General features: G+C 40.8%; 1 protein-coding gene across 5 annotated transcripts in view; it reads left to right on the top strand.

Annotated features, from left to right (window-relative positions):
• The window catches only part of RAB3IP (RAB3A interacting protein), a 53,824-nt gene that overhangs the window by 9,622 nt on the left and 18,512 nt on the right, over window positions 1-25,690 (top strand). The window contains exons 2-6 of one of the 5 annotated variants that reach the window (XM_073327796.1): window positions 10,526-10,801; window positions 11,031-11,292; window positions 18,368-18,463; window positions 21,863-21,940; window positions 22,344-22,547. In XM_073327796.1, coding sequence (XP_073183897.1) covers window positions 10,526-10,801; window positions 11,031-11,292; window positions 18,368-18,463; window positions 21,863-21,940; window positions 22,344-22,547 — 916 coding nt within the window. Of the gene's footprint in view, window positions 1-10,525; window positions 10,802-11,030; window positions 11,293-15,342; window positions 15,454-18,367; window positions 18,464-19,484; window positions 19,622-21,862; window positions 21,941-22,343; window positions 22,548-25,690 lie in introns of those variants that run through there. The other 4 variants (XM_073327798.1, XM_073327797.1, XM_073327800.1 and 1 more) reach the window with 4 other exon arrangements.

Raw genomic sequence — 25,690 nt, 5'->3', positions numbered from 1 at the left:
GGAGTACTTGTGGCACCTTAGAGACTAACCAATTTATTTGAGCATGAGCTTTCGTGAGCTACAGCTCACTTCATCAGATAAGCTCATGCTCAAATAAATTGGTTAGTCTCTAAGGTGCCACAAGTACTCCTTTTCTTTTTGCGAATACAGACTAACACGGCTGTTCCTCTGAAACCTATCTGGAAGCTGGCTACCCCAGACTGCTACAGGTCCATTGCCAACCAGTTTGGGGTTGGAAAATCGACTGTGGGTAAAGTGGTGGCAGAGGAAACTGAGGCCATCAGGCATGTGGTTTACCCTAGGTGGCTGACATTGGATATTCTGGAAGTAATTGCTGGCTTTGAGAGAATGTGGTTTCTGATCTGTGCTGGGGCTATTGATGGGACTCATGTGCCCATAGTTTGCCCTCCTCAAGGAGCATGTTCAGCCTCAAAGGTTACTACTCCATTGTTATGCAGGCATTAGTGGACCACAGATGCAGATTTATGAATGTCAATTTGGGTTGTACAGGAAAAATTTACGATGCCAGAGTTCATCACTTGGGAATCTACATTCATGGACAGGCTAGGATGCTATTCACACCAAATTACATTGACATAAACGACATTACTGTCCCCAATGTTCTTCTGTATTCTGGGGGACCCATTGTACCCTCTTTTATCTTGGCTTATGAAACCATACCCTGATTTCAGAGGCCTTGGCCAAAAAAAAAAAAAAAAGGCTTAATTACACTCTCAGCAGGTGTAGAATAATTGTTGAATGTGCTTTTTGGCAGATTGAAATCTCATTGAAGGTATTTACAAACCCATTTGGATGCCAGTGTCATCAATGCTGTTTGAATTACTATGGCTTGCTGCGATCTTCACAACCTTTGTCAAATCTGAGGAGAGCCATTTCCCCCTGAACGGATATATGACAGTGAGGGGATACTGGATCAGTACCCTCAGCCAGAAAGTATATCTGCCACTGCGGGAGCTGGTTGTATCTGGGCAGCAGAAGTCAGGAATGCTTTGCATTCTCACTATATGGACTTGCATGGCCCTATGGAAGAGGGGGAATAGTACCTGTATGAATGTGCTAGTAGGACAAAACTGGCTCTCTTATTTTGGAGGGGTGGTATTTGGCAGGGGGGTTGGGCTTGTTTGCTATGCAGTGTAAGTCTGAATGACATGATGAACAATGAATTTGGTTGGAGTGGGCACAATGGCTGTACAGGTGGAGTTCATAGAAATGTGAATTGCTGTGAACCCTAAATAGAGGAATACCATTTGCTTACTAATGCATAATTGCTCCTGAACATGTTTTCACTTTTATTATTGCAAATCATGATTGTGTAATGGCAGTGACAAACTTTCTTGGCATCATAACATGCCTTATTTGTAAACATGTCTTAAAACAGTAAACCATTTCATCACGGAAATGCTTCCTCTTGGAACAGTCTGTGCAGTTACAAGGGGTCAGGGTTCGAGTTCCTGAAGAACAGCAGGCAGTATAGATTGAGGGTCCCGAAATAGGACAAGAAACAGAGGGTCATTGTCTAAAGTAGTTCAGTAGAGCAGGACAGAATTATTGTGAAATTTCCAGGACATAAAATGTAACAGTTCTAAAGTGAACCAACACATATTGTGAAGGGGATGCTTCAGTCCTCACACTGTCTCTGCACACAGCCTTGTTAATTGCCATTATAGAAGGGCAGAGACCATGGTAATTTTAGAATTATAACCTGTATTCTGTTACACGAAAATTTCATAACTAATTACCATTTGGAGTTGGGGGCGGGGAGGAGGGGCGTGTATAGTGCCCTTGCCGCCAAAGGCTTTCTCTTTCATTTCAGGCCTTTCATATTTTGGAAGACTTAACTGTTCTTGTGGTGCCCCACTGGCAGTGGGAGATGTTATTCCAAGCTGCTGGAGGGAAACTTGCAGTATATGCAGCTGGAGTATTCAAATGAATAGTAACTGAACAGCACATTTTAGTGGAGTGGGCTAGTCAGCTATATGGGGGGGCCTGAAAAATACACCCCTATCTGCAATGTGACTAACTATCTGGAGTTCCTGCTTCAAGAAAAGTTTGTAGCTATCAGCAGCCAGGATTGGGTCAGAATCCATGAGAGAATTAATATGAATTATCCTGTTGTTGCTGCATACAAGCTCATTGAAATCTGCAACTTTACTCCATCCCGCACCCAGCACAGTTCTGGGAAAAAACTGCCACCACACTCGTACTTTGGAGAAATGATTTTGTGAATTGCATGGATTACCTCTAACTGAAATGGACTAGATCTGGAAATAGAATACTGTTTCCCAAACGCATACACGCAGTTCACTAATTACAGGTGTCTGCATAGACCCAGGAGACGTGATGGCAGAGTGGCAAATTTCTAAATAATGAAAAGAAAACAAGAGTGACCCTAGCAAACCTCTGTGACTTAACAGTTAAAATAATCTTTACAGCTGTTTATGAATGTTTGAAATTCTAAGTCACTGTCTTGAACTCCACATGGTGGGAGGAAAGGGAAGAGGGAGAGGGGACGCCTAGGTGGTGTGATACAGTCGGCCACTAGTGGCCAAATGTTGGTAGCCAGGGCTTACCATTTTTGCTTCTCTCCCATTAGTGTAATAATAACCTTTTGAGTCATACACTTACCAGGCTCTGGAGTGGCTTCTGTCTCCACCGGATTCTCTCCAGGCTTGGCAGCCAGCTGTTCCTCATGGGGTGGAGTGGGGCGGGGCAGTGTCAAACAGCTCTTTTGAGTAGGGACTGAGAATTTGTTATTGGTCCTGATCCACTGTCTGCTCTGGAGTCACTTCATGCTCCTGACTGGGAGCCTGCTGCTGGCTCCCAGCAGTTCCCCAGGCTGGATTCAAGGGCCAATGGGGTACCATCCCGGCTGACCAGGTCATTATGAAGCACGGTTGGCTTCCTGCTGAATGCAGTGCCCGGGACCTGGTCAAAGACATCACAAAATGGGCATGTTGTTGGTGAGTTGCCTGAGGTGCAGTTATTGTCTCTGGTCTTCTGGCACTCACTCTTCAGCCTCTTTATATGCCCGCTGCACTGATCGCCTGTCCAGAAAATCTTGGAGAGCTGGCAGTTTTTACCTGTCTGCTGGTATGTGTGATGATAGTTCCTTCACATTAAAGTTTTTCATACTTGATGAAATGGGAGTCACGGAGCAAAGGGATTGACGTACAGAGGAACTGGCAGGATTGTTGCTCCCACTTTACTTCCTAGGCCATATTCTCCACTTGTCTGCTAGTTGGGCATGTAAAAGGCATGTCATTTCAGGCAATTGTTCTCCCTTTCAGTCATGCAGAGGACTTGCCTCCCTGCTTTTTCTTCTCATTGAAGAAATTGGGATGCAAAGGAGAAGTGGGGAGGCAGAGAATGAGAATGTGATTGTGGAAAGTTTAGATTGGCTTATTGAGGAAAGGGGGAACTGAACTGTGAAGTGGTGGGATGAGTAGGAGAAATTGAATTGACTCATCAGGGTGGGAGGCAGTGGCTTTGGGTATGTTGTGGACATTTTTCAACTGGTCTAGTAAGTTCCTTTGTATAGCTGCAGGGGCAGTTTTTTAGCCCTGGTCTACACTAGGACTTTAGGTCGAATTTAGCAGCATTAAATCGATGTAAACCTGCACCCGTCCACACGATGAAGCCCTTTATTTCGACTTAAAGGGCTCTTAAAATCGATTTCCTTACTCCACCCCTGAGAAGTGGATTAGCGCTTAAATCGGCCTTGCCGGCTCGAATTTGGGGTACTGTGGACACAATTCGACGGTATTGGCCTCCGGGAGCTATCCCAGAGTGCTCCATTATGACTGCTCTGGACAGCACTCTCAACTCAGATGCACTGGCCAGGTAGACAGGAAAAGAACCGCAAACTTTTGAATCTCATTTCCTGTTTGGCCAGCGTGGCAAGCTGCAGGTGACCATGCAGAGCTCATCAGCACAGGTGACCATGATGGAGTCCCAGAATCACAAAAGAGCTCCAGCATGGACCGAACGGGAGGTACGGGATCTGATCGCTGTTTGGGGAGAGGAATCCGTGCTATCAGAACTCCGTTCCAGTTTTCAAAATGCCAAAACCTTTGTCAAAATCTCCCAGGGCATGAAGGACAGAGGCCATAACAGGGACCTGAAGCAGTGCCGCGTGAAACTGAAGGAGCTGAGGCAAGCCTACCAGAAAACCAGAGAGGCGAACAGCCGCTCTGGGTCAGAGCCCCAAACATGCCGCTTCTATGATGAGCTGCATGCCATTTTAGGGGCTTCAGCCACCACTACCCCAGCCGTGTGGTTGACTCCTTCAATGGAGATGGAGGCAATACGAAGCAGGTTTTGGGGACGAAGAAGAAGATGATGATGATGATGAGGTTGTAAATAGCTCACAGCAAGCAAGCGGAGAAACCGGTTTTCCTGACAGCCAGGAACTGTTTCTCACCCTGGACCTGGAGCCAGTACCCCCCGAACCCACCCAAGGCTGCCTCCTGGACCCAGCAGACGGAGAAGGGACCTCCGGTGAGTGTACCTTTTAAAATACTATACATGGTTTAAAAGCAAGCATGTGAAAGGATTACTTTGCCCTGGCATTCGCGGTTCTCCTGGATGTACTCCCAAAGCCTTTGCAAAAGGTTTCTGGGGAGGGCAGCCTTATTGCGTCCTTCATGGTAGGACACTTTACCACTCAAGGCCAGTAACACGTACTCGGGAATCATTGTACAACAAAGCATTGCAGTGTATGTTTGCTGGCGTTCAAGCAACATCCGTTCTTTATCTCTCTGTGTTATCCTCAGGAGAGTGAGATATAATTCATGGTCACCTGGTTGAAATAGAGTGCTTTTCTTCAGGGGACACTGAGAGGAGCCCATTCCTGCTGGGCTGTTTGCCTGTGGCTAAACAGAAATGTTCCCCGCTGTTACCCACAGGGAGGGGGGAAGGTTGAGGGGGTAGCCACGCGGTGGGGGGAGGCAAAATGCGACCTTGTAACGAAAGCACATGTGCTATGTATGTAATGTGAACAGCAAGGTTTACCCTGAAAGAGTGTAGCCACTGTTTTATAAAATGTGTCTTTTTAAATACCGCTGTCCCTTTTTTTCTCCACCAGCTGCATGTGTTTCAATGATCACAGGATCTTCTCCTTCCCAGAGGCTAGTGAAGCTTAGAAAGAAAAAAAAAACGCACTCGCGATGAAATGTTCTCCGAGCTCATGCTGTCCTCCCACACTGACAGAGCACAGACAAATGCGTGGAGGCAAATAATGTCAGAGTGCAGGAAAGCACAAAATGACCGGGAGGAGAGGTGGCGGGCTGAAGAGAGTAAGTGGCGGGCTGAAGACAGGACTGAAGCTCAAATGTGGCAGCAGCGTGATGAGAGGAGGCAGGATTCAATGCTGAGGCTGCTGGAGGACCAAACCAGTATGCTCCAGTGTATGGTTGAGCTGCAGCAAAGGCAGCTGGAGCACAGACTGCCACTACAGCCCCTGTGTAACCAACTGCCCTCCTCCCCAAGTTCCATAGCCTCCACCCCCAGACACCCAAGAACTCGATGGGGGGGCCTCCGGCCAACCAGCCACTCCACCACAGAGGATTGCCCAAAAAAAAAGAAGGCGGTCATTCAATAAATTTTAAAGTTGTAAACTTGTAAAGTGCTGTGTGGCATTTTCCTTCCCTCCTCCACCAACCCTCCTGGGCTACCTTGGTAGTCATCCCCCTATTTGTGTGATGAATGAATAAAGAATGCATGAATGTGAAGCAACAATGACTTTATTGCCTCTGCAAGCGGTGATTGAAGGGAGGAGGGGAGGGTGGTTAGCTTACAGGGAAGTAGAGTGAACCAAGGGGCGGGGGGTTTCATCAAGGAGAAACAAACAGAACTTTCACACCGTAGCCTGGCCAGTCATGAAACTGGTTTTCAAAGCTTCTCTGATGCGTACCGCACCCTCCTGTGCTCTTCTAACCGCCCTGGTGTCTGGCTGCGCATAACCAGCAGCCAGGCGATTTGCCTCAACCTCCCACGCCGCCATAAACGTCTCCCCCTTACTCTCACAGATATTGTGGAGCACACAGCAAGCGGTAATAACAGTGGGAATATTGGTTTCGCTGAGGTCTAAGCGAGTCAGTAAACTGCGCCAGCACACCTTTAAACGTCCAAATGCACATTCTACCACCATTCTGCACTTGCTCAGCCTGTAGTTGAACAGCTCCTGACTACTGTCCAGGCTGCCTGTGTACGGCTTCATGAGCCATGGCATTAAGGGGTAGGCTGGGTCCCCAAGGATACATGTAGGCATTTCAACATCCCCAACAGTTATTTTCTGGTCTGGGAATAAAGTCCCTTCCTGTAGCTTTTGAAACAGACCAGAGTTCCTGAAGATGTGAGCGTCATGTACATTTCCCGGCCATCCCACGTTGATGTTGGTGAAACGTCCCTTGTGATCCACCAGAGCTTGCAGCACTATTGAATAGTACCCCTTGTGGTTTATGTACTCGGCGGCTTGGTGCTCCGGTGCCAAAATAGGGATATGGGTTCTGTCTATGGCCCCACCACAGTTAGGGAATCCCATTGCAGCAAAGCCATCCACTATGACCTGCACATTTCCCAGGGTCACTACCCTTGATATCAGCAGATCTTTGATTGAGTGGGCTACTTGCATCACAGCAGCCCCAACAGTAGATTTGCCCACTCCAAATTGATTCCCAACTGACCGGTAGCTGTCTGGCGTTGCAAGCTTCCACAGAGCTATTGCCACTCGCATCTCAACTGTGAGGGCTGCTCTCATCTTGGTATTCATGCGCCTCAGGGCAGGGAAAAGCAAGTCACAAAGTTCCATGAAAGTGCCCTTACGCATGCGAAAGTTTCGCAGCCACTGGGAATCGTCCCAGACCTGCAACACTATGCGGTCCCACCAGTCTGTGCTTGTTTCCTGAGCCCAGAATCGGCATTCCACAGCATGAACCTGCCCCATTAGCACCATGATGCATGCATTGGCAGGGCCCATGCTTTCAGAGAAATCTGTGTCCATGTCTTGATCACTCACATGACCGCGCTGACGTCGTCTCCTCGCCCGGTATCGCTTTGCCAGGTTCTGGTGCTGCATATACTGCTGGATAACGCGTGTGGTGTTTAATGTGCTCCTAATTGCCAAAGTGAGCTGAGCGGCCTCCATGCTTGCCTTGGTATGGCGTCCACACTGAAAAAAGGCGTGGAACGATTGTCTGCCTTTGCTCTGACGGAGGGAGGGGTGACTGACGACATGGCTTACAGGGTTGGCTTCAGAAAGCTAAAATCAACAAAGGGGGTGTCTTTACATCAAGGAGTATTTCAGGCAGGACTTCACGGAGGGTTCCAGTAAGAAATGGTGCACCTAAGTTATTGTTCTTATTGGAACAAGGAGGTTAGCCTGGCCTCTGATTGATACATGGCTAGATTTACCTCGCTGTACCTTCTCTGTGAGTGACTGCAGTGTGACCTAGAGGAATGAGTCCCCTAGACAGGGGAGGAGGCAAATGATTACAAAACAAATCTGGTCTATTTCTTGTTTTGATCCACTCCATCTATCTTTTACATCTTTGGCTGGCAGCAGACGGTGCAGAAGGACTGCATGCCATCCACATCTCATGGCTGCTCGGCAGAAGATGGTACAATATGACTGCTAGCCATCCTCATCTCTTGCCTGCCCAGCAGAAGATGGTACAGTACGGCTGCTAGCAATCCGTATCGCCTGCCTGCTCACCATAAGACGGTTCAATAGGACTGACTGCAGGACTAAAGAGAATGACCTGGTCAAGTCACTCCAAATTTAGTCCCTGCGCCCATGTGTGCCCAGGCGCTCCCAGCCGACGTGGCCAGGAGCACCTCGGACATGACGATGATGGGTACCAGTCGTACTGTACCGTCTGCTGCCACAAGGCAAGGGGTTGCTGCTACTGTGTAGCAATGCCGTACCGTGTCTGCCAGCACCCAGGAGACGTAGGGTGACGGTTACCTGAGCGGGCTCCATGCTTGCCGTGGTATGGCATCTGCACAGGTAACTCAGGAAAAAAGGCACGAAACGATTGTCTGCCCTTGCTTTCACGGAGGGAGGGAGGGAACGGGGGCCTGATGATATGTACCCAGAACCACCCGCGACAGTGTTTTAGCCCCATCAGGCATTGGGATCTCAACCCAGAATTCCAATGGGCAGCGGAGACTGCGGGAACTGTGGGATAGCTATCCACAGTGCAATGCTCCGGAAGTCGACTCTAGCCTCGGTACTGTGGAAGCACTTCGCCGAGTTAATGCACTTAGAGCATTTTCTGTGGGGACACACACACTCGAATATATAAAACCGATTTCTAAAAAACCGACTTCTATAAATTCGACCTTATTCCGTAGTGTAGACATACCCTTAGTCCCTATGTTTGAGCTTCTAAAATGTTTTAAAAAAAATCCACTTTCACTCTAGTGATTGCAGTAGAGGGAAGCTGAAAACATATTGTTGAAGTTTTAACTTTGAAGAAATGGTCTGTACTTTTATCAGCCTGCTCCCATCCATCTTTTCATTTGTTAATCTAACAGGCTTTATCCTCAAAAGTACATTAATGGAATATTTTATGATAGTTAAGCACAGGTGTAGAAAAAATAAGATTCTCTTGCCAAAGAAATTGTTTACATGGAAACTTAAAAATAAGCTGCTCATGTTTGTGGTTCAGTAGAGAAGCTGTAGATTTAGAGTTTACTCTGCTTACAAAAGAAACACTGTGCAACTGGAGGAGATACTACTGTTGTAGGTAGTTCTAAATAACACATTTCTACAGAAAACAGGAATGGAAGGAGGGTCCCTTTTAAGCCATACATGGTCCTTACTGTGCATTTTCTGGGATTTCCTGCAAAACATCTCTGTGAAATAGCAAGGGCATACTTAACACAGAAACAGCACAGTGAAGCCATTGTGTTGAGGTGCAGGCACATTTTTAGGGTTTTGGGGTGTGGTTTTTTTGTTTTTTTGTTTTTTTTTGGGAAACCTTACCTGGCAATGTATTTAAATAGCTAGTCGCATTAGGAAATAATTATCGATGTACATGTGTCCAGTCAAATACAATACTGGCAGTAGAAAACAGTTTGTTTTATTAAATGGACCAAAAAAGGGATGCAGTTACTAAATTACTGCAAATGCAAATTGCTGATCTCCACCCTGGACACTGTCCCTACATTGTAATAAGTATTTTTAAAAATTCACAAACGGGCTGCAAATGTAATAGTAAGTATATCAAATGATATCTGACTGTTTTAAACCTCATCTCTGCATACCTCCTCTTGCACCACCCTTTGTCATAATTTGCGGTGCTATGTCTTTTTAAATTGTAAGCTCAGAGCAGATTTTTGTCTGTAAAATGCCATACATGTCTGTTGTTTAAATGCTGTAATTCTTTCCCATGGTACTATGCAGCTACATGAAGACACATACTTTATATTTATATTGCATTTATTTATACTTCTAAACAATGGAAAAACCTGTTTGCATTGCCACCACTTTCAGAGGTGGTCATGTAAGTACTTGGTACTTAATTTGCCCCTCAAGTCTCCAAATTCTACCCTGAAATGTAGAATCCTGACTTTTACAAAGGGTTTGGATGTCATGTGAAATTTCTGTAAATTTGGAGTTACCTGGTCGTAAAGGGCACATAGTCTCCCTGATTTTATGCTGAAAACAAAGAAATTGTGTTAGAACCTGGTCAATTCAAAATAGTGAATTTTCACCTTATGGTGAATATGGGGAAAATGCAGAGATTTGTGCATGGCAGTTTTATTAGTATTTTACTACTTCATAGTATTACTATTTTGTATATCTTTGGGTTGATATAATACGCTAAAGATATAAATTTAAGGGCTCATTTGTCTGAGTAGTCCCGTTTACTGTTTTTGCCGCTTGAGCGAGCTATTTCAGGAACAGACCTGTAGTTTAACAAACCATAGAACTTTGGGAGACTTATTTACAGATACACTGATTGGAAATACTTCACACACTGGAATATGAGCTTTCTTATGTTCTTTTCTGTGTCTATTTTATTGAGATCAAAAGAGTACTGATCTAGGGTAGAAGAGAGGTTTCAGAGTAACAGCCGTGTTAGTCTGTATTCGCAAAAAGAAAAGGAGTACTTGTGGCACCTTAGAGACTAAATTAGTTAGTCTCTTAAGGTAGAAGAGAGGTTTTACTTAAAACTTCCATTTTTCTCCTGTAACTTCTGTTCCCTACTCCACTACATACAACCCATGTGTTCGGCACATTTGTGTAGCTTTACAAGACACCTGTAGTCTAGTGCAAGCTGACTTCATTGTATAAAACAGAACACACATTCATCACAATACATTCAGTTCCCATCACTCTGGTAAACAGGCACCTAAAGCTTAGTCCTAAGCCCCCTGCTTCATCAGCCATGCTGTCCAGTGTTTGAGTAAGAATGGGTTGCTTGCATTTGAAGTTAATAATGTAATATATAAATGTATTCTTTACTAATCATTCTAATAATTTGCTTGTTTAATTCAGGGTTTCATATGATGAGGCTTTTATTATGGCCAGTGACCCATTGGAAGGCTTTCATGAAGTGAACCTCGCTTCTCCCACTACACCAGATCTTCTTGGAGTGTATGAGCCAGGGACTCAAGAACCAACTACCTCACCCAGCGTAATCTACCGCCCACATCCTTCTGCTGTGTGCTCTACACCTATCCAACCCAATGCATTAAATGTTTTTGACCTTCCCACACAACCTGTTTATTCATCTCCAAGGCACCTAAACTGTGGGGAAACATCAGGCATCAAGTAGGTTATTGATGATTAACATATCTGATTTATTTAAATGCAAATCTTGTTAATTTATTTAAATGGTTTACATAGCATGTCTTTAGTAAAAACATTATGAATATCTTTAACATCCTATGTTAAGTTATGCTTATAGTGGCACATGTAACAGCAAAACTGACATTTCTAAAAGTTTTATTCCTCTTAGTGTGTGTTCTTATTTAAATAAAGAAATGTCATTTCTTTCCAGCATCAATGTTACAGACACGGTTCCTTGTTCTACCTCTGGACCCCAGAGTGGGTCATCCAAACACAGTAGTTCCAGAAAGGAGAGCAATAATGCAGAGAGAGAGTTTTTGCAGGGTGCTACGCTAACGGATGTTTCCGAAGGGAATGAAGATATTTTTGGGCTGAGTACAGACAGTCTGTCTCACTTACGGAGCCCATCTGTACTGGAAGTAAGAGAGAAAGGCTATGAGAGATTGAAAGAAGAACTTGCAAAAGCTCAGAGGGTAAGATTTGTTTTATTGTATTCTCTAATGATTTTTGCTTGCAGAATAGAGAGGTTTGTACCATCAAACTTATAGATGGGTCAGAAGTCAAAATAGTCTGGGTCCCCCATGTTTTGCAGGATTATCACTACATCATTATTTTATGACAGGTTTCAGAGTAACAGCCGTGTTAGTCTGTATTCGCAAAAAGAAAAGGAGTACTTGTGGCACCTTAGAGACTAACCAATTTATTTGAGCATGAGCTTTCGTGAGCTACAGCTCACTTTATCTAAGTGAGCTGTAGCTCACGAAAGCTCATGCTCAAATAAATTGGTTAGTCTCTAAGGTGCCACAAGTACTCCTTATCATTATTTTATGTAACCTGATCCCCAATATCTGCAGTGATAATGACTCAAACCTCCTCTGGTAGTTTTCCAGTATTGATTCTTCTTGTTATGAAAAACGTTTTCTGTAATGTCTAAATTAAAACATTTTCTTTCCTTAAACTTAGGACGTTTCTCCCTTCTGAGAATAAGAATAATTCCCTTCTGTTCTGGTGTTACCTTGTAGGTGTTTATAGACGCTGATGATGTACCTCTTGAGGCGTCTCTCTCCCATACTACATAAATGTAGCAGATGCCATATAAAATAGAAATATTTTTATATACAGGTGTTCACATACTATAATGATGTATCATAGGGATGAATGTATATGAAAGAAGAAATATGAACATCAGTGGCACTCTTCACAGTACCAGTATGTCATACTTCGAATGGAATGCTGTCTTCTGTCAGATAGAATAGCCTTGTTGTTAAAGCATGTGACTGGGAATCAAAACCTCTGGTTTTATTTCTTGTTCTTTCCGCAAACTGACATGTAACCCAGAGCAAGTCCCTTAAACTCCTCTTCTGTTCCTTTATCTGTAAAATGGAAGTAATACTTTTTTACCATGCAATGTGCAGAGGTGTAATTCATTAGTATTTGTAAAGCGCTTTGCCTTCCTTGGATGGAAGGTATGCTATATAAATGGAAAGCATTATTATTTATTGTGTTAACACCACTTCGTCTTTCTTAGAATTGCTAGTTTCCTAGTGGATGTTACCCAGTTTGTAGATGTGCTGTCTTTACTCTCTCTCCACATTTATTTGTATTTAACCCCATCTTGCCACATGTTTGGACCAGTCTTCCTGAATGCTTTCCCTCCCTCAGTGTTGGATGTTGTCATTAATTCTGTCATGGCTGACTTTACCCCTTCATTATGATGGTCAATGTAAATTTTAAATGTGGGTTCTCATATTATTCCTGATATTGATATTTTTCCACTAAATAATCACTCTTTGCCAACTTTCAATTCTTTGCTATACTGTTTTATTTTGTTGTAATTTGGCAAACAAAACAAAACCAAAAAACAATTGTGTTAAGTTTTTGGGGAAAGTCAATCACTGTCACTAACCAGTTCTCAATTCATTGTAGTTTTCTAAGTTTAAAGTTCCACTTTACAGAAAAACCCCAAACACTTCAAAGTACACAAATGCATAGCTAGGGTTACCTAAACAACTTGACATAGCCCTGGTATTGTCAACATGAGAACAACCAGAAAATCTGAGATAGGTTGACAATAGTTTCCCAATTTCAAACTTCCCAGATAAGGCTATCTGCCTAATGGGGTCCAATATTCATGTATGTATTTGAATATGCCTTCTCTCTCTCACTGCTGGACAGAGTTCTCAGAAAGATATCAGAGGGAACAGGGCATGTACTACACTGGTAGTGTTTCTGGGCCTAGAAAATCTGTTATGCTAATGATTTGGATGGTGGTGGAAAACCCACTTATTTCCTCAGAGAGGCCACACACTTTAGTCACTTCTCAAGATGCTTTGCACCATCGGCGAGGTTGTAAAAAGGAAATACCCTAGAATTTCTGGGGGTCTCAGTGACAGGTATGCTTACTCTGCTTCAGTCTAGATGAGCCACCACATCCAAAGCTTATCATAAGATTGTGGGAAATTTTGCTGACATAAGAGCCAGGATTTCATTCACCTTTATTCTAGGCATTTCTTGAATTCAGATATCCTAAAGCATTCTCCTGTCCACAGAATTTCCCTCTTGCAAACTTAATTTTGTCTGAGCTCTTTGTGAACCTCCTTTTGAGCTTATTCCTGCTGTTTCCACTTTCTCTTTCTAATCCTTAATCTTATTTCTAGTGGCTATCTTCTGATAAGAGTGTTGGAGTTGGTAGGAAGGTTGATTAATGCTCTCTAGTTATTTATTGGAACTAGACTGTATCTGTCTTTAGATTTAAACATCTCTGGCACGAATTTAGTGTTGTGAGTGTGCATTCCATAAATAAAAAAATACATATAACATAGCAATATAAAGGACTGCCCATCCCACCATGAGAGATAAACAGTCACCAGCAAGTATAATAAGAATTATATAAACCTCAAACCCACCCCTTCTTAAAATAAAGTAACCATTTTGCAGCATAGCCAGAGGTTAGCCAAGACAGGCTCAGGTGAACCAATGCAAAAAAGCAGTCTTGTAGTCAGAAAACTTGAGTTGACTCAGTTTCATCAACTTCATATTGAAGATACCAGGGACACGGGGTCAGTCAGTGAAAGTAAACTTTCACTTCAACCCACAATGGTGTCTTTTGTGTGGGCTGTTCAAGTTTGTAACTCATCAGCTATATTCCTTCATTAAAGCAAATATCAAGAAACTCAAATGACGGTTAGCCAAGCATGGTCATTTCAAGACTCGTTTCACTGACTCAGTACACTTGTACCTAAGACTTTTTCCACTCATGTCTTTATGCACTTATATTTTATCTGCCAACCTCAGATTGAGGTGTTTGTGAAAAGTGGTTAAGAAAAATGAGCCAACCACGTTTAGATGTCATCCAGATGAATAGTGACCATGTCTTGATGTACAGCATTCCGTGACCTGTTGAAGAGTGCAAGAGAGTGGCTTCAAGGGAGTTCCTTTTGTTTGTTCCCCATTTTAAGTAATTGGCATCTCAAAATTGTCTTTTGTTGGGAGCTTATCTGGAATATCTGATTATGCTGTGGCATTTCAAGGAAAACCAGACTTCCCATAAACAGATAAGTGCTGAGAGCAAACCTCTTGGTCCTTAAGCAATTAAAGGTGAATTGCAGATGCTGGTGGACCATGCTGACGTACTTTCAGTTGTGTATATGTTGCACTATATAAAAACCTTTGTTCATGAGGATCTAGTCAGGAAATAAAAGCACTACCATTGCTATCTATCTGCATAGGGAGACTATTTTTGACTTTTGTTTTTGGGTGAAATAATTCCATAGTAATTTTGTGAGTTTTCAGGTTTAAAATAGTTGATTTTTTCCAAGTAGCTTAACTTTTTTTTTTTTAAGTAGCCAGGTGGGGAGTTCCTCTAAACCAGCTGTCTCAGCTTGTGCTTTTTATTTCTCATTACTCACAGCTGAGTTTAGCTAAATCTTCAGTAACAGCTTCAGACATAAAAGAGCCTTAAGCATCTGCCTAGATATCTTTACTTTTAAAGCACATCAACCCAAAATATGTAGCTTGCTTGACAATATAATATATAGTATATGATATTCCTCCTAAATAACAGCCTGGAAACTTGCCCAACGGGATTTAAGATTTGACATGTCTAGCCAAACTTCTAAAAGCAATAGGCTATGTATGGTGTCCTCTGCTTTTTTTGTTATGTTTCAGTAACCAAAACTGAACTCCTGCTTGGACAATTTTATTGTTTAAGTTTACACTACAAGTCTGATTTACTTTGGCAGCCTACACTGAATCTTAAAAAGGCAGTCTTTCCAATCACCACAAGCTGAACAGTTTAAAAAAAAAATCCATGTATCTAAACCACAATATTTTATATGTATGTTCTGTCACTTTAAAGGTTTAAAAGTGGGCAAAACTAGTTTTACCTTTCAATGTGACTTGAAGATAATGCTTGACCTAATGTTATTTTAACTTCCTTTTGAGATTTACTGATGCATGTAATGTTTCCTTTACAAACAGTGAAGTTGAAAACTAAGTGCTGGTATGTTCCCTCTCCATTGTAGAAACATACGAGGCCTGAATATTCACCACTCCTGGATCAAAACCTGCCTTTTCCCTTCTTCAACTCCCCTACTTTTTCCTCGAGAAATACAGTTAAACAAAAAGGAACATGAGTAAATATAAACTTGCTGACCTTCAGTGTTGTCTTCCCTTGGGTTTATTTTTCTGTTTAATTCCTTTATTGTACTTTGTTTCTCTCCTTTTTATTTCCATGGTGTTCCTCTTTTTTCTCTTTCTTTCTGTTCTCCCACCACAAGATATGCATCTGTCTCCCTCCCTAGCCTCTTTCATTTTTCTACAGCATTCTCTTTGGGAAAGCTAGCTGCTTGTGTATGGAACAATATATATTTAGTTGGGAGATATATCTTAATTGCTGTGCCTTTGCATACATAGTACCTCTCGAAATACAATCTTTCAAAAAAGTTAAAAGGCTGCAGATCGGAAAAGCAAAAAATGAAACTTTCACACAAACCCAAAATAAACACAACTCCCAAATTAAATAAAAAAATCTACAAATTCCAACCTAGGTGGACCTATAACTGTGCCCTGAGGCTTGTCAAACTTTAGTTGTCCAAAAGCAGGATATTAGAAAATTTTGCTGCTGATGTTATTCTAGGAATTGAGATTAAGAGCTCAATTTGATGCTACAAAGTGAGATGTGGTTTCTCATGACTATGTCCTAGGGTGTTTAAGCTTTTGAAGACAATTGGGAACACCTGCAGTTGCATCCAGAACTGTACAGGAAGCCAATGCAGAGATTTGGGCATTGGTTCTATGTCTTCATAGTGATTTCTTCCCCCAAGGAAGTGCGAGGGTTGGCGGGTGGGCAGCTGAATATTCTGGGTGACTTTCAAGGGAAGTTTTAAGTAGAGTGTATTAGAGTATTCTATTGTGGCAGTGACAAAATTGTGAATGGCTGAGTTCTACATCACAGTGGAGTGGCTGTAGCCTCATGTCCCACTGGGGAATGCAGGGTGCTAAGACCTAAAGCTGTAACCTGAGAATTCAGAAACAGTGATGGCTTCTCCATTTTTAAATATCTAAAAAAACCCCACATTACTGTGTATTCAGTGGTGCTATTTTATTGCTTTCATTGAGTGTCATGAGTAGAGTAAGCTGATGATTCGAGCCTATTGAATGTAAGCCCCACCAAAAATGTCTCGTGTATGTAATGTGATGTACTGTGGAGTACAGTGTTACATGCTGCCATTTGGAGACTTAGTGGGGCACCTGGAGGCTTCAGTAAAGGTGGCTTCCAATGAGGTAGTCTAGCTAAAGGTAACATGGACTGAGGGCAGCAGAGGGAGGCGGTAATAAGTAGGGAATACAGGCATCCATAGAGCTGTTTCAGATCACATGCACACCCTCCCTGCTGCCTCTTCTGCTTTTCCAGATCCATCAACAAGTGGAGTGGAAGGATTTCTGAGCGTGGTGGTGGTGTTGGATGTCAAGTAGAAGGGAAAAGAATTCTGAACCTGGAGTCTTGGATAGAAGAGAGCTTAGAGCTGAGGTGGGGGGTAGTTCTGAGCTATTGCAGGTTAAGCAGGAAGATGAGGGCTTCTTGACTACGGAGATAAATTGTTGTGTGGGGGTGTATGTGGAGGTGCTTCTGAGTTGGTGGGAGTTGGCTTGGAGGGAGCTGATGTACTCTGGCACGCTGTGAGCTGGAAGGGGGATGAGTTTAGTTGGCACAGATGAGAGCAAGGGGAATTGAGAGTCAATTGGTTAATGAGTTGGTGTACGTGAGGAATGGTAGATAAGAATCGAATTGAAAGAGGAGAGGTTGTGACAAAGACGACACCAAAGGCATTAAAGTGGCATATATACTGTTTTCTCCCACCCTGCCCTTTCTTGTAAAAGGTCCCAGGTTTTCATTTTGAAAGGGCCAAGCAGTGGGGGGGAAGGACCAGAGTGGCCCCTCCCCCTTTTCTTCCCACTTCCTCACCAACCTCCCTTATACCTGTCAAAATACTCCAAACCCCAGTGTTTCAGTTTTTCACTTTGAAAACATGATCAACCTGGGCACCCTGGGAGGTTGTCACCCGCAGCACTACCACTTGTTTTGGGCTCCAGCTCCCGCTGTTCCTAACTGTATTTAGCACCCTAATGTCAGGAAGGACTGGCAATAGGAAGACTCTTCTGAGCTTTTCCTTCCATTTTTAAAATATATTCAAGAAATCTTGGACCATATTACCATTTACACAAAGACTTCTTTACGCTGCTTTGCTCGGTGGTAAGACCTTAAAGTTGGAGTAAATGTAATTTATGCCCACTTTACAATGTTCTGGCAGTGTAAAGGGTCCTGATAGGGGTCTTAGTGTAAATGAGATTAAGCTACCCAGTCCCCAAGCTTTAATGATTAAACTGATTTGATTTGACTGCATATTGCTGCCTTTACAAGGAGCAGGGATATAACTAGAGTGCTGTTTTGGGGTTAGCTAGAGCTGTACTGTAAGGAAGCTCTCTGGAGACAAAACTTTATATTAAAAATATATAAAAAAGATTCTGTGAACTGGGACTCTTCTTCAGACAAATGTTTTTCTTTAAAGGAAAAGAAAATAAAACATTATTGCTTTAAAATAAAATTAAAATTTTGGAAGGTATATATTATCTATATGGCTATATCAAGCACTAGTGAAAGCAGTATTCACATTGTCACAATACAAAACTTATGAAATTAGCAAACTTATAGAATTCTTATATATTCTCCTTTTGGTTTCTATAATCTGTGTCAGTGAATGTGGTCTTCTGTATTTCAGGAAAGAAGCCTTTGTACTTCAGAGAATTTTGGAAACACACATTTAGCTTAGTTGTATTTTTAGATCAGCCTGACAGGTTGCCATATAGAAGGAAGTACTAGGTATACATATACAGCATTAATGTTGTTGCCTCTAGTGTTAAGATCAATGTTTTGAAAGGTTTTATTTAGCAAAGGTTATCTGTTGCACTGATTTACTTGTGGCAGAGCTTTAAAAGCCCACAGACTACTACATTAAGTTAGAATAAATAATTTTCAATTTTCCGTAGGAGCTGAAATTAAAAGATGAAGAATGTGAAAGACTTTCTAAAGTGCGAGATCAACTTGGACAGGAATTGGAAGAACTTACAGCTAGTCTGTTTGAGGTTTGTTTGTGTCATTGCTGTGATATAATTAAAGGAGACTGGGCAAGGTGTGTTATGTAGCATCAGTACATTGTACTCTGATAGAGAAAAATCCAGCTTGTAAAAGAATTTGTGGTCTCAAGGCTTGGGCCTGTTGAAGTGGAGACTTGAGAGCAAGAAATCATATAGCTTTACATGTATATGAGAGAGAGACCTCATTAGCCTTGTTAGTCTGCCTACTGCACCCAAAATGAGGGATGTAAGAAAAAATAGACCAGAAAGCTTAAAATGTGTCATTCTTCTCTTTTGTATAACCATTTTCTATCAAAGTCAGATTATCTGTCTAGAAAATTGCATAAAAAATAAGTAAATTTGGGGCCACAATGAGGGGGACATAAAAATGAATAACTTATCATGCTTCCAGGTTTTAGATTTGGGGCCAGGTGCATTGCTCCCCAAAACTTTGAAATAAACCTATTAAATATACACAGTTATTTATGTGCATTTGTGTAATCAGTCAGTATAGAATCTGGTTGCACAATTAGAAGCATAGATATCAAAGGGGATCTCTAAAGTTAAGATAAGGATAGTTATCATAGCGAGAATGAATTTGTGCCATCTCAGGAAACCATTCTAAAGATATATTTATACTTAAAGGAGGCAGCATACTGATGACTAGTATTTTAAAAAAATTGAGTTCAGAGGCATGTAATTGGAAAAGAATGAATAGAAGGCTAGAAAGAGTAAGGTAGACTGTGTGTGTATGAGAGAGAGAGAGATGGTAAACAAGAGAAAGGAGAGAGGAAAATGAGAGAAATTGGGTAAGTATTTCACATAAAAATAAATATACCTCTGAAACATTAAATTGATGCCATGTCACAGCACCATGAAAAAGTGTATTAATCTGTATTAATTAATTAATTTGTATTTGATATGCAAAACATGAAATGTGGGGCATTTAGTAACTATTCTGTAATGTGTTTAAGTGTTCAACACTCCCAAATGTTAACATACCACTGAAGCTTTACTTCTGTGATTACTTCACTAGGGCTTTGGGCCCTGATCCTGCATTGGGATCCACAAGCCTGGACCTTCATGTTTATGCAGAGTCTCATTGGCTTCCTTGGGTCATTGAATGGGCACAGGGGCTTGTACTAGTGTAACCTATGTAGAGGGGAGGTAAGTCAATCTACTTACCAATTCTGGCTATGGAGTTCCTCTCTCTGACTTAAAATATTTATACAGACCATGAATTCCTGTCATCGTAAGAAATTACAGCTGGATTATATAGGACCATATAAATACTAAAAGTGGAAATTATAATAAGATTCACTTTCTTTCTCATCTTGGGAATCCTGTACCAGTCTTTACCATCAGCCAGTTATGCACGCACACACAATTAATAATTTAAAATTCCTTTTTATGAATAACACTCCAAAAATAAACTGTTACAGCACAGTGTTACAATGCACCCTAGCTAGATGAATATCACTAACTAGAGATTTTGTTGTTTTCCTTGAAATGAAGACTATAACACAGGACCTAAACCTGAAGCCACATATATATATATAATTCCTTACAAAATAAATACAGGAATTGGGATTCTGACAATCAGAGATCTTCTACCTTCACATAAAGAAAAGGAGTACTTGTGTACTCCTTAGAGACTAACAAATTTGTTTACAAGTAGGTAAAATTGACAAGTAGGTAAAACGTTTAGTTATAGTATATAACCAACTATTTCAGCATCCACGCTATTGCATATGTAAACTTCAAACAAGAAAGAAAAGAAAACTTGATAATTACCACAGCTTTTAGGCTCACACACTGTCTTTGGTTCGGTGATATAGTACACCTCCTGAAGACATTTGGCCTCCAATCTGCAATTCCTTCTTAATGGTGTTTCCCAGTCAACTCTTATTGACTTCTGTAAAATTGTAGGAAATGGCACTAAGATTCAACCCAGAGATTTAGTCTGGGTTACCCCGACAGCTCTATCTTCTCGCTGCAGGACTGGGTGGGATCTGACTGGTCCTCCAAATGGCTGCCAGTTTTGTAACCCTGACAGAATTCACTACTGATTGGCTTGCCACCTTGTCTGGGAATGTTTCCATATCTACTCAGAGCAAGTAGAAACAGCAGCAGTAATAACAGCAATGAGTGTGTTTGGCTGAACACCGTGATGTAAGAAAAAGAAATAGGGGTTACACTAGCATATCCCAGTGCAGGATCCAGGATTTATTTTGTATAGTTGTGTGTGTGTTTTACATCCCAAATACTTAAATTGTAATAATATGACACACTTTTTGTTTTGTGAGATGCATCCCTGCTTGGAAACTGCATGGTCAATGTTAAATGTACCTGTACAGATTGTATAAATGTGTGTGTTCTTATTCCTGCATGTATCTGTTGTGATTTAAGGTAATTTTATAAACCCATAATCTAGAGCTCTCATGTAAGCCAAGGGGAGCGAAGTCATTCCTGCTTTAATGATTTATTATTTTTTCTTTTATTTATATAGCATCCAAAAATATGCTAGGCGCTCTACAGATATAAGCTAGGTCCGTGTCCCAAATAATTTATAGTCTAAATCCATTGTGTTGACTTTCCTTGGCACCAGCCAGTCACAGCATTTACCCATGTGCAATAAGTTGTTGAATCAAGGCTTAAATAGACATGACATATACAGACAAAATGATGGTTTTTTTTAGGGTTTTTTTTAAATCTTAACCCCTTAGCTCTCTTCTATTTCCCTTTATTAGCTGAATCTTGCTTCCTTACCTGGATTGTTTTTAACACGTTACTATTTACATTTTTTAAATGTAATTTATTAATCTCTAGCCTGATATATTTGTTTGGTTTTTATGTTGCCCGTTTTCCTGTTGAATTTATTTTTACTGTTAAGTATTAGACTTCATATATTCATTCAATGAGCCGCCTTCATGCACAAATTAAGATTATTGAGGTTGGCTCTGCTGGCAACAGGAGAGCAGAAGCAGGCTCCTTTGAGTATGAATGTGTGACTATGTTGCTTCTCTTGCTGCTGGTCCTCTTTCTCAAGAGAGGAGTGGGGTCTTCAGTTGGCAGCCACGAGAGCTTGATTGGAGTTTGGAGGTCCTGCCAGGCATGGTGCTTAGGGGTTGGCTGCAAAGGATTTCAGTTGCCCAGTGTCTGTGATCAGGGCCTGCTGATCCCCTTTGTTTTGCCATTGCAAAAGTAATAGGTTTATAGATATTTTGAGTTAATAACTATTTTATTTAAATTCCAAGAGACATCACAAATCTTACTCTTTTTATATGTAATCTTCATGAAGAAATGGGTGGTTATGTCATTTATTTTTAAAAGTTTTTTTTCCTTGGATTTTGTAGGGTGACTATTTTATGGGAAACATGCACACTACAAAAACATTTTGTTTTATAGGAAGCACACAAAATGGTGAGAGAAGCTAATGTCAAACAAGCTACTGCAGAAAAACAATTAAAAGAAGCACAGGGAAAGGTGAGTTTTTTTCAAACTTATTTTCTGTGCATTATTAGTGTTTAAATCCAGAATTGTTCGTGGGTAAAAAATTTAAAAAGGATCCTCACTTGTGTAAATCTGTGCTAATAATTACTGAATTGTTCTGTGCCATCTACATATACAGTCTGTAAACGCTTTTGGGTTTGGCATTGGATTTTTCCAGCACAATGTTGAAAGTTGGCAGTGGACACAGCAAAACAGCAGTGCTACTGCATACTGTGCTCTGAAGGTGTACATGTTGCTGTTCTTTATGCAAATCAAGACAATTACATTCACTATCCATATTTGAAAAGTATCTAACAGTATTGCCAATTGACATTTATATCATGCCATAATGTGTGCCTAGGTTGCAAGTACTTAATTGTATTTTCTCATTTTCAAGATTGATGTCCTTCAGGCTGAAGTAGCAGCTTTGAAAACACTAGTACTGTCCACTTCACCAACATCACCAACTAAGGAGCTTCAGTCTAGTGGAAAAGCTCCATTTAAAAAAGGACATGCAAGAAACAAAAGTACAAGTAGTGCTATGTGTGGCAGTCATCAAGACCTCACCACAGTGCAGCCCATTGTGAAAGACTGCAAAGAGGTAACAGTTCAAAGATTGTGTTCTTTTTGGCTAGTGGGATGGTCATTAATGTTTCCTGAATTAAAAAAGCAATTTTATTTTCATTCCCTATAAAATTGTGTATGGTTATGCATGTGTCTGTAAAATCTTTGTGTACCACTGATTGCTTTCAGAGATTTTTTCTGTTAACTTCTGTTTCATCTTGGAGTTCCATATCAATAACTGGTGAATTTCTGAATCTTCCTGTTTACCTTTAAATGCTTTCTTCGGGGGAGAAGATTCTAAATATTTGAAATATTATAAGATAGTTACCTCTAACATTTTCTGCAAGAGTTTTTTATACTGTGAGCTTTTTTGTTATACATTTGGAAAATGTATGAGACTTGGTTAATTTCAGGCCTTTCTGCACTATTGGGCATAGAACTGGGAAGAATCAGACTAACACATGGTAAAGTCAAACTATAACTCTGAAATCTAGTTAATCTAAAATAAAAAAAAAGTTGTTTCCTACACTTGCTTCTTAGTCTACTTGCCAATTTTAATTGTTTTGCAACTAAATTAAAAATGTTTTTCTTTCTCTTGTTGCTGTTCAAGGGAAACAAACACAAAGGAAACTGACTGTATAGAGGAAATCAGGAAACTAATTATATACAAAATGATGTTATTGCACCAGTATTTTTTTAAAGGGTTGTAATATAATTCTCTAATCTTTCATATTTTAGTAATTTTAGGTGCTGTTTGTAAAGATGGAAAAATATTCAGACAGAAGAGTAATTTATAATGATTGTATCCCTTTTAAAATTTTGTTCCATTATAATTCACTGCTGATTTGATGAGGGAAAGAGTGGGGATAGAAGAGAGATACACATTCAGTACCTAGAAAGGAAATGAATAAGGCACTCAAAGTATGAAGCAGAAAGCCAAATAAAAAGAGCTTTTCAAGTCAGCTTGGTTTCTTTTAAATATTGGATGAAGAGGGAAACTCAGCAAAATACTAAAAATAAATGCAATGTAAATAATGACTGTTAGATTTCCAAAATGTTCAGTAAACACATACAAAAATTATGCTTTTTTTAAAAAAAGTTTTTCACCCCTGTGGGTGACTCTTTAAGGTATTGATAAACCATTCATTTTCTCATGCCTCAGAATTTTGATTGAGGCTACGGGGAATGTTCCTTTACGGAACAGAATACATTTATTGTGTTTCATTTGCACAATGAGATTGGTGGCTTAGCAACAAAGGCATTTACAATCTGGTTTAACTGAGACAGCTGACTTTGATTATACCTAGGTGAAAGTCAAGTGGATCTAATAGAAAATAAATTGGCCTGCCTAAATTCTGTGGTTTTTTTAAAAAACTAATTATAGGAAAATGGTAAAATGCTAAAGATCAGGGAAAACTCTGAAAATGGATAGTCTAGAATAGTACACAGGAGGTTAATATACATAAACTAATCTTTTGAGTTCAGTCCATTAGGATTGTTCTAGTGTGAATTATTTTCCCTCTGCAGTGCCTCATTTACATAGAATATTTTAAAATGATTTTTAAATGGTAATTTAAACCTTATATTCTTTCTAACAAGCATACTATAAAATAAGCATAATTAAATTCTCAGTTGGGTGTGTCTGCTTGTTGAACGTTACTTTCCTCTAGAACACCCACCCCATTCATAGTTTCTGAACTCCTGCTCACTCCATCTCACTAAAACAACAGCTTCTTTTCTTTCACAGTCCCTAATCATGAGGTGGCCCAGAAAATCCATCAATGGGCTTCTCTTCCTTTTTCTCTATTTCGAACTTTTCCTGTTTTCAGTTCTCCAAGTTTGTCAGTGAGTTTCTGTTTTCTTCTCTCAGTCCATAACTGTCCTCTGCCATCCTCTAGGTGGCCACATCTTCCCCATCTCTTATTTATTTAAATGGCATTCACCCTTCCTCACCTCACAATCTTCGACCCTCTTCAGCTTTCATGCTATTGACCTACATATCCAACTCTTTTCTTCCTGCTTCCCTCACACATACCTCCTCATTTGACCTTTAACTGTGGATTAATTTACAGACAAAACCAAGACCATTCCCTAAATCTTCATTTATATTATGACAGTAGTGTGCAAGGGCCCTGTGGAGGTAGGCACTACACCAACTATAGGAAGACATGGTTCTGGCCCCAAAGAGTTTACACTCACTTGTGTCATCATATTAGATTGTAACAAACAGTAGGAAGGAAAGGAGATGAGGGTAATGGTAATAAGGTCACAAAGTTAATTTGGCTAGTTAGTGACATCTTCATAACTTCAAATCTAAAAGGTTTTTTTATTTTCAAATATAAGTAAGTAGATGGACATCATCGGTCCTCATTGGAACTCTGTGTAGCTATTTTAATTTCATTTTTCTGTAGGCAGGTGTGGATCTTGAAGGGGTTGTGAGGAGATGGTAGTAGCCTTATGAATCAGTTCAGGGAGGGTATTCTGTGTGTTAAGGAAGACAGGTTTGTAGGGCAAAAGGACAAGTGGGTGATCCATCCTCAACATCCCATTTATTTGTTTCGCTTCTGCTTCTGTCTCCTTTAGTGCTGCTGCCTGTGCATAAAATACCATTCCAATCCCACTTCATCAAGACACTATCTTTCTCATTCAGAGCTCTCATAAGCTCCATCAGTTCCATCAAGAAGTGAATTAATAATAAAAACTACGCCAACTCCCACCCTTTCCCCAAAACCCCACCAATTATTTCCCCTTCATGCTTTCCCAATGTACCTTCCCCCTCCCCCCCTCCCTCCCCGAACATGATCTCATGTGGTTTGGCTTCATGTTCCAATAAATGCTATGTGGTACCTGTGAAATTATAGCATGAGATAGGCTTAGCAAAGTGGGAGAATGAAGTTTTTGGACTTTGAGGGACCTCAAATGAAGAATAACAGCGAGTTTAAAATGATGGGCTCGATTCTACTCTTACATTAAATTCTGTAGACATACAAAGGTATTTGTTTATTTACTTTGCTTTTAAATATAATATTAACAGATCACTTAGATTTGGTCACCTTACCAAACTTTTCAAATTCAGAAAATAAGCAGTGGACAGACTGAAAGGATGTAACAGATGCACAGATGTAAAAGAATTAGTGACTTCTTCCAGTTAAACAGTTTCTCTTGTATTGCCAAGGGTAT

This window comes from Lepidochelys kempii, chromosome 1 (assembly GCF_965140265.1).
Source record: "Lepidochelys kempii isolate rLepKem1 chromosome 1, rLepKem1.hap2, whole genome shotgun sequence".
Taxonomy (NCBI): domain Eukaryota; kingdom Metazoa; phylum Chordata; order Testudines; family Cheloniidae; genus Lepidochelys; species Lepidochelys kempii.
The sequence above is the reverse complement of the archived record's forward strand: the minus strand, read 5'-3'. Positions and strand labels throughout refer to the sequence as shown.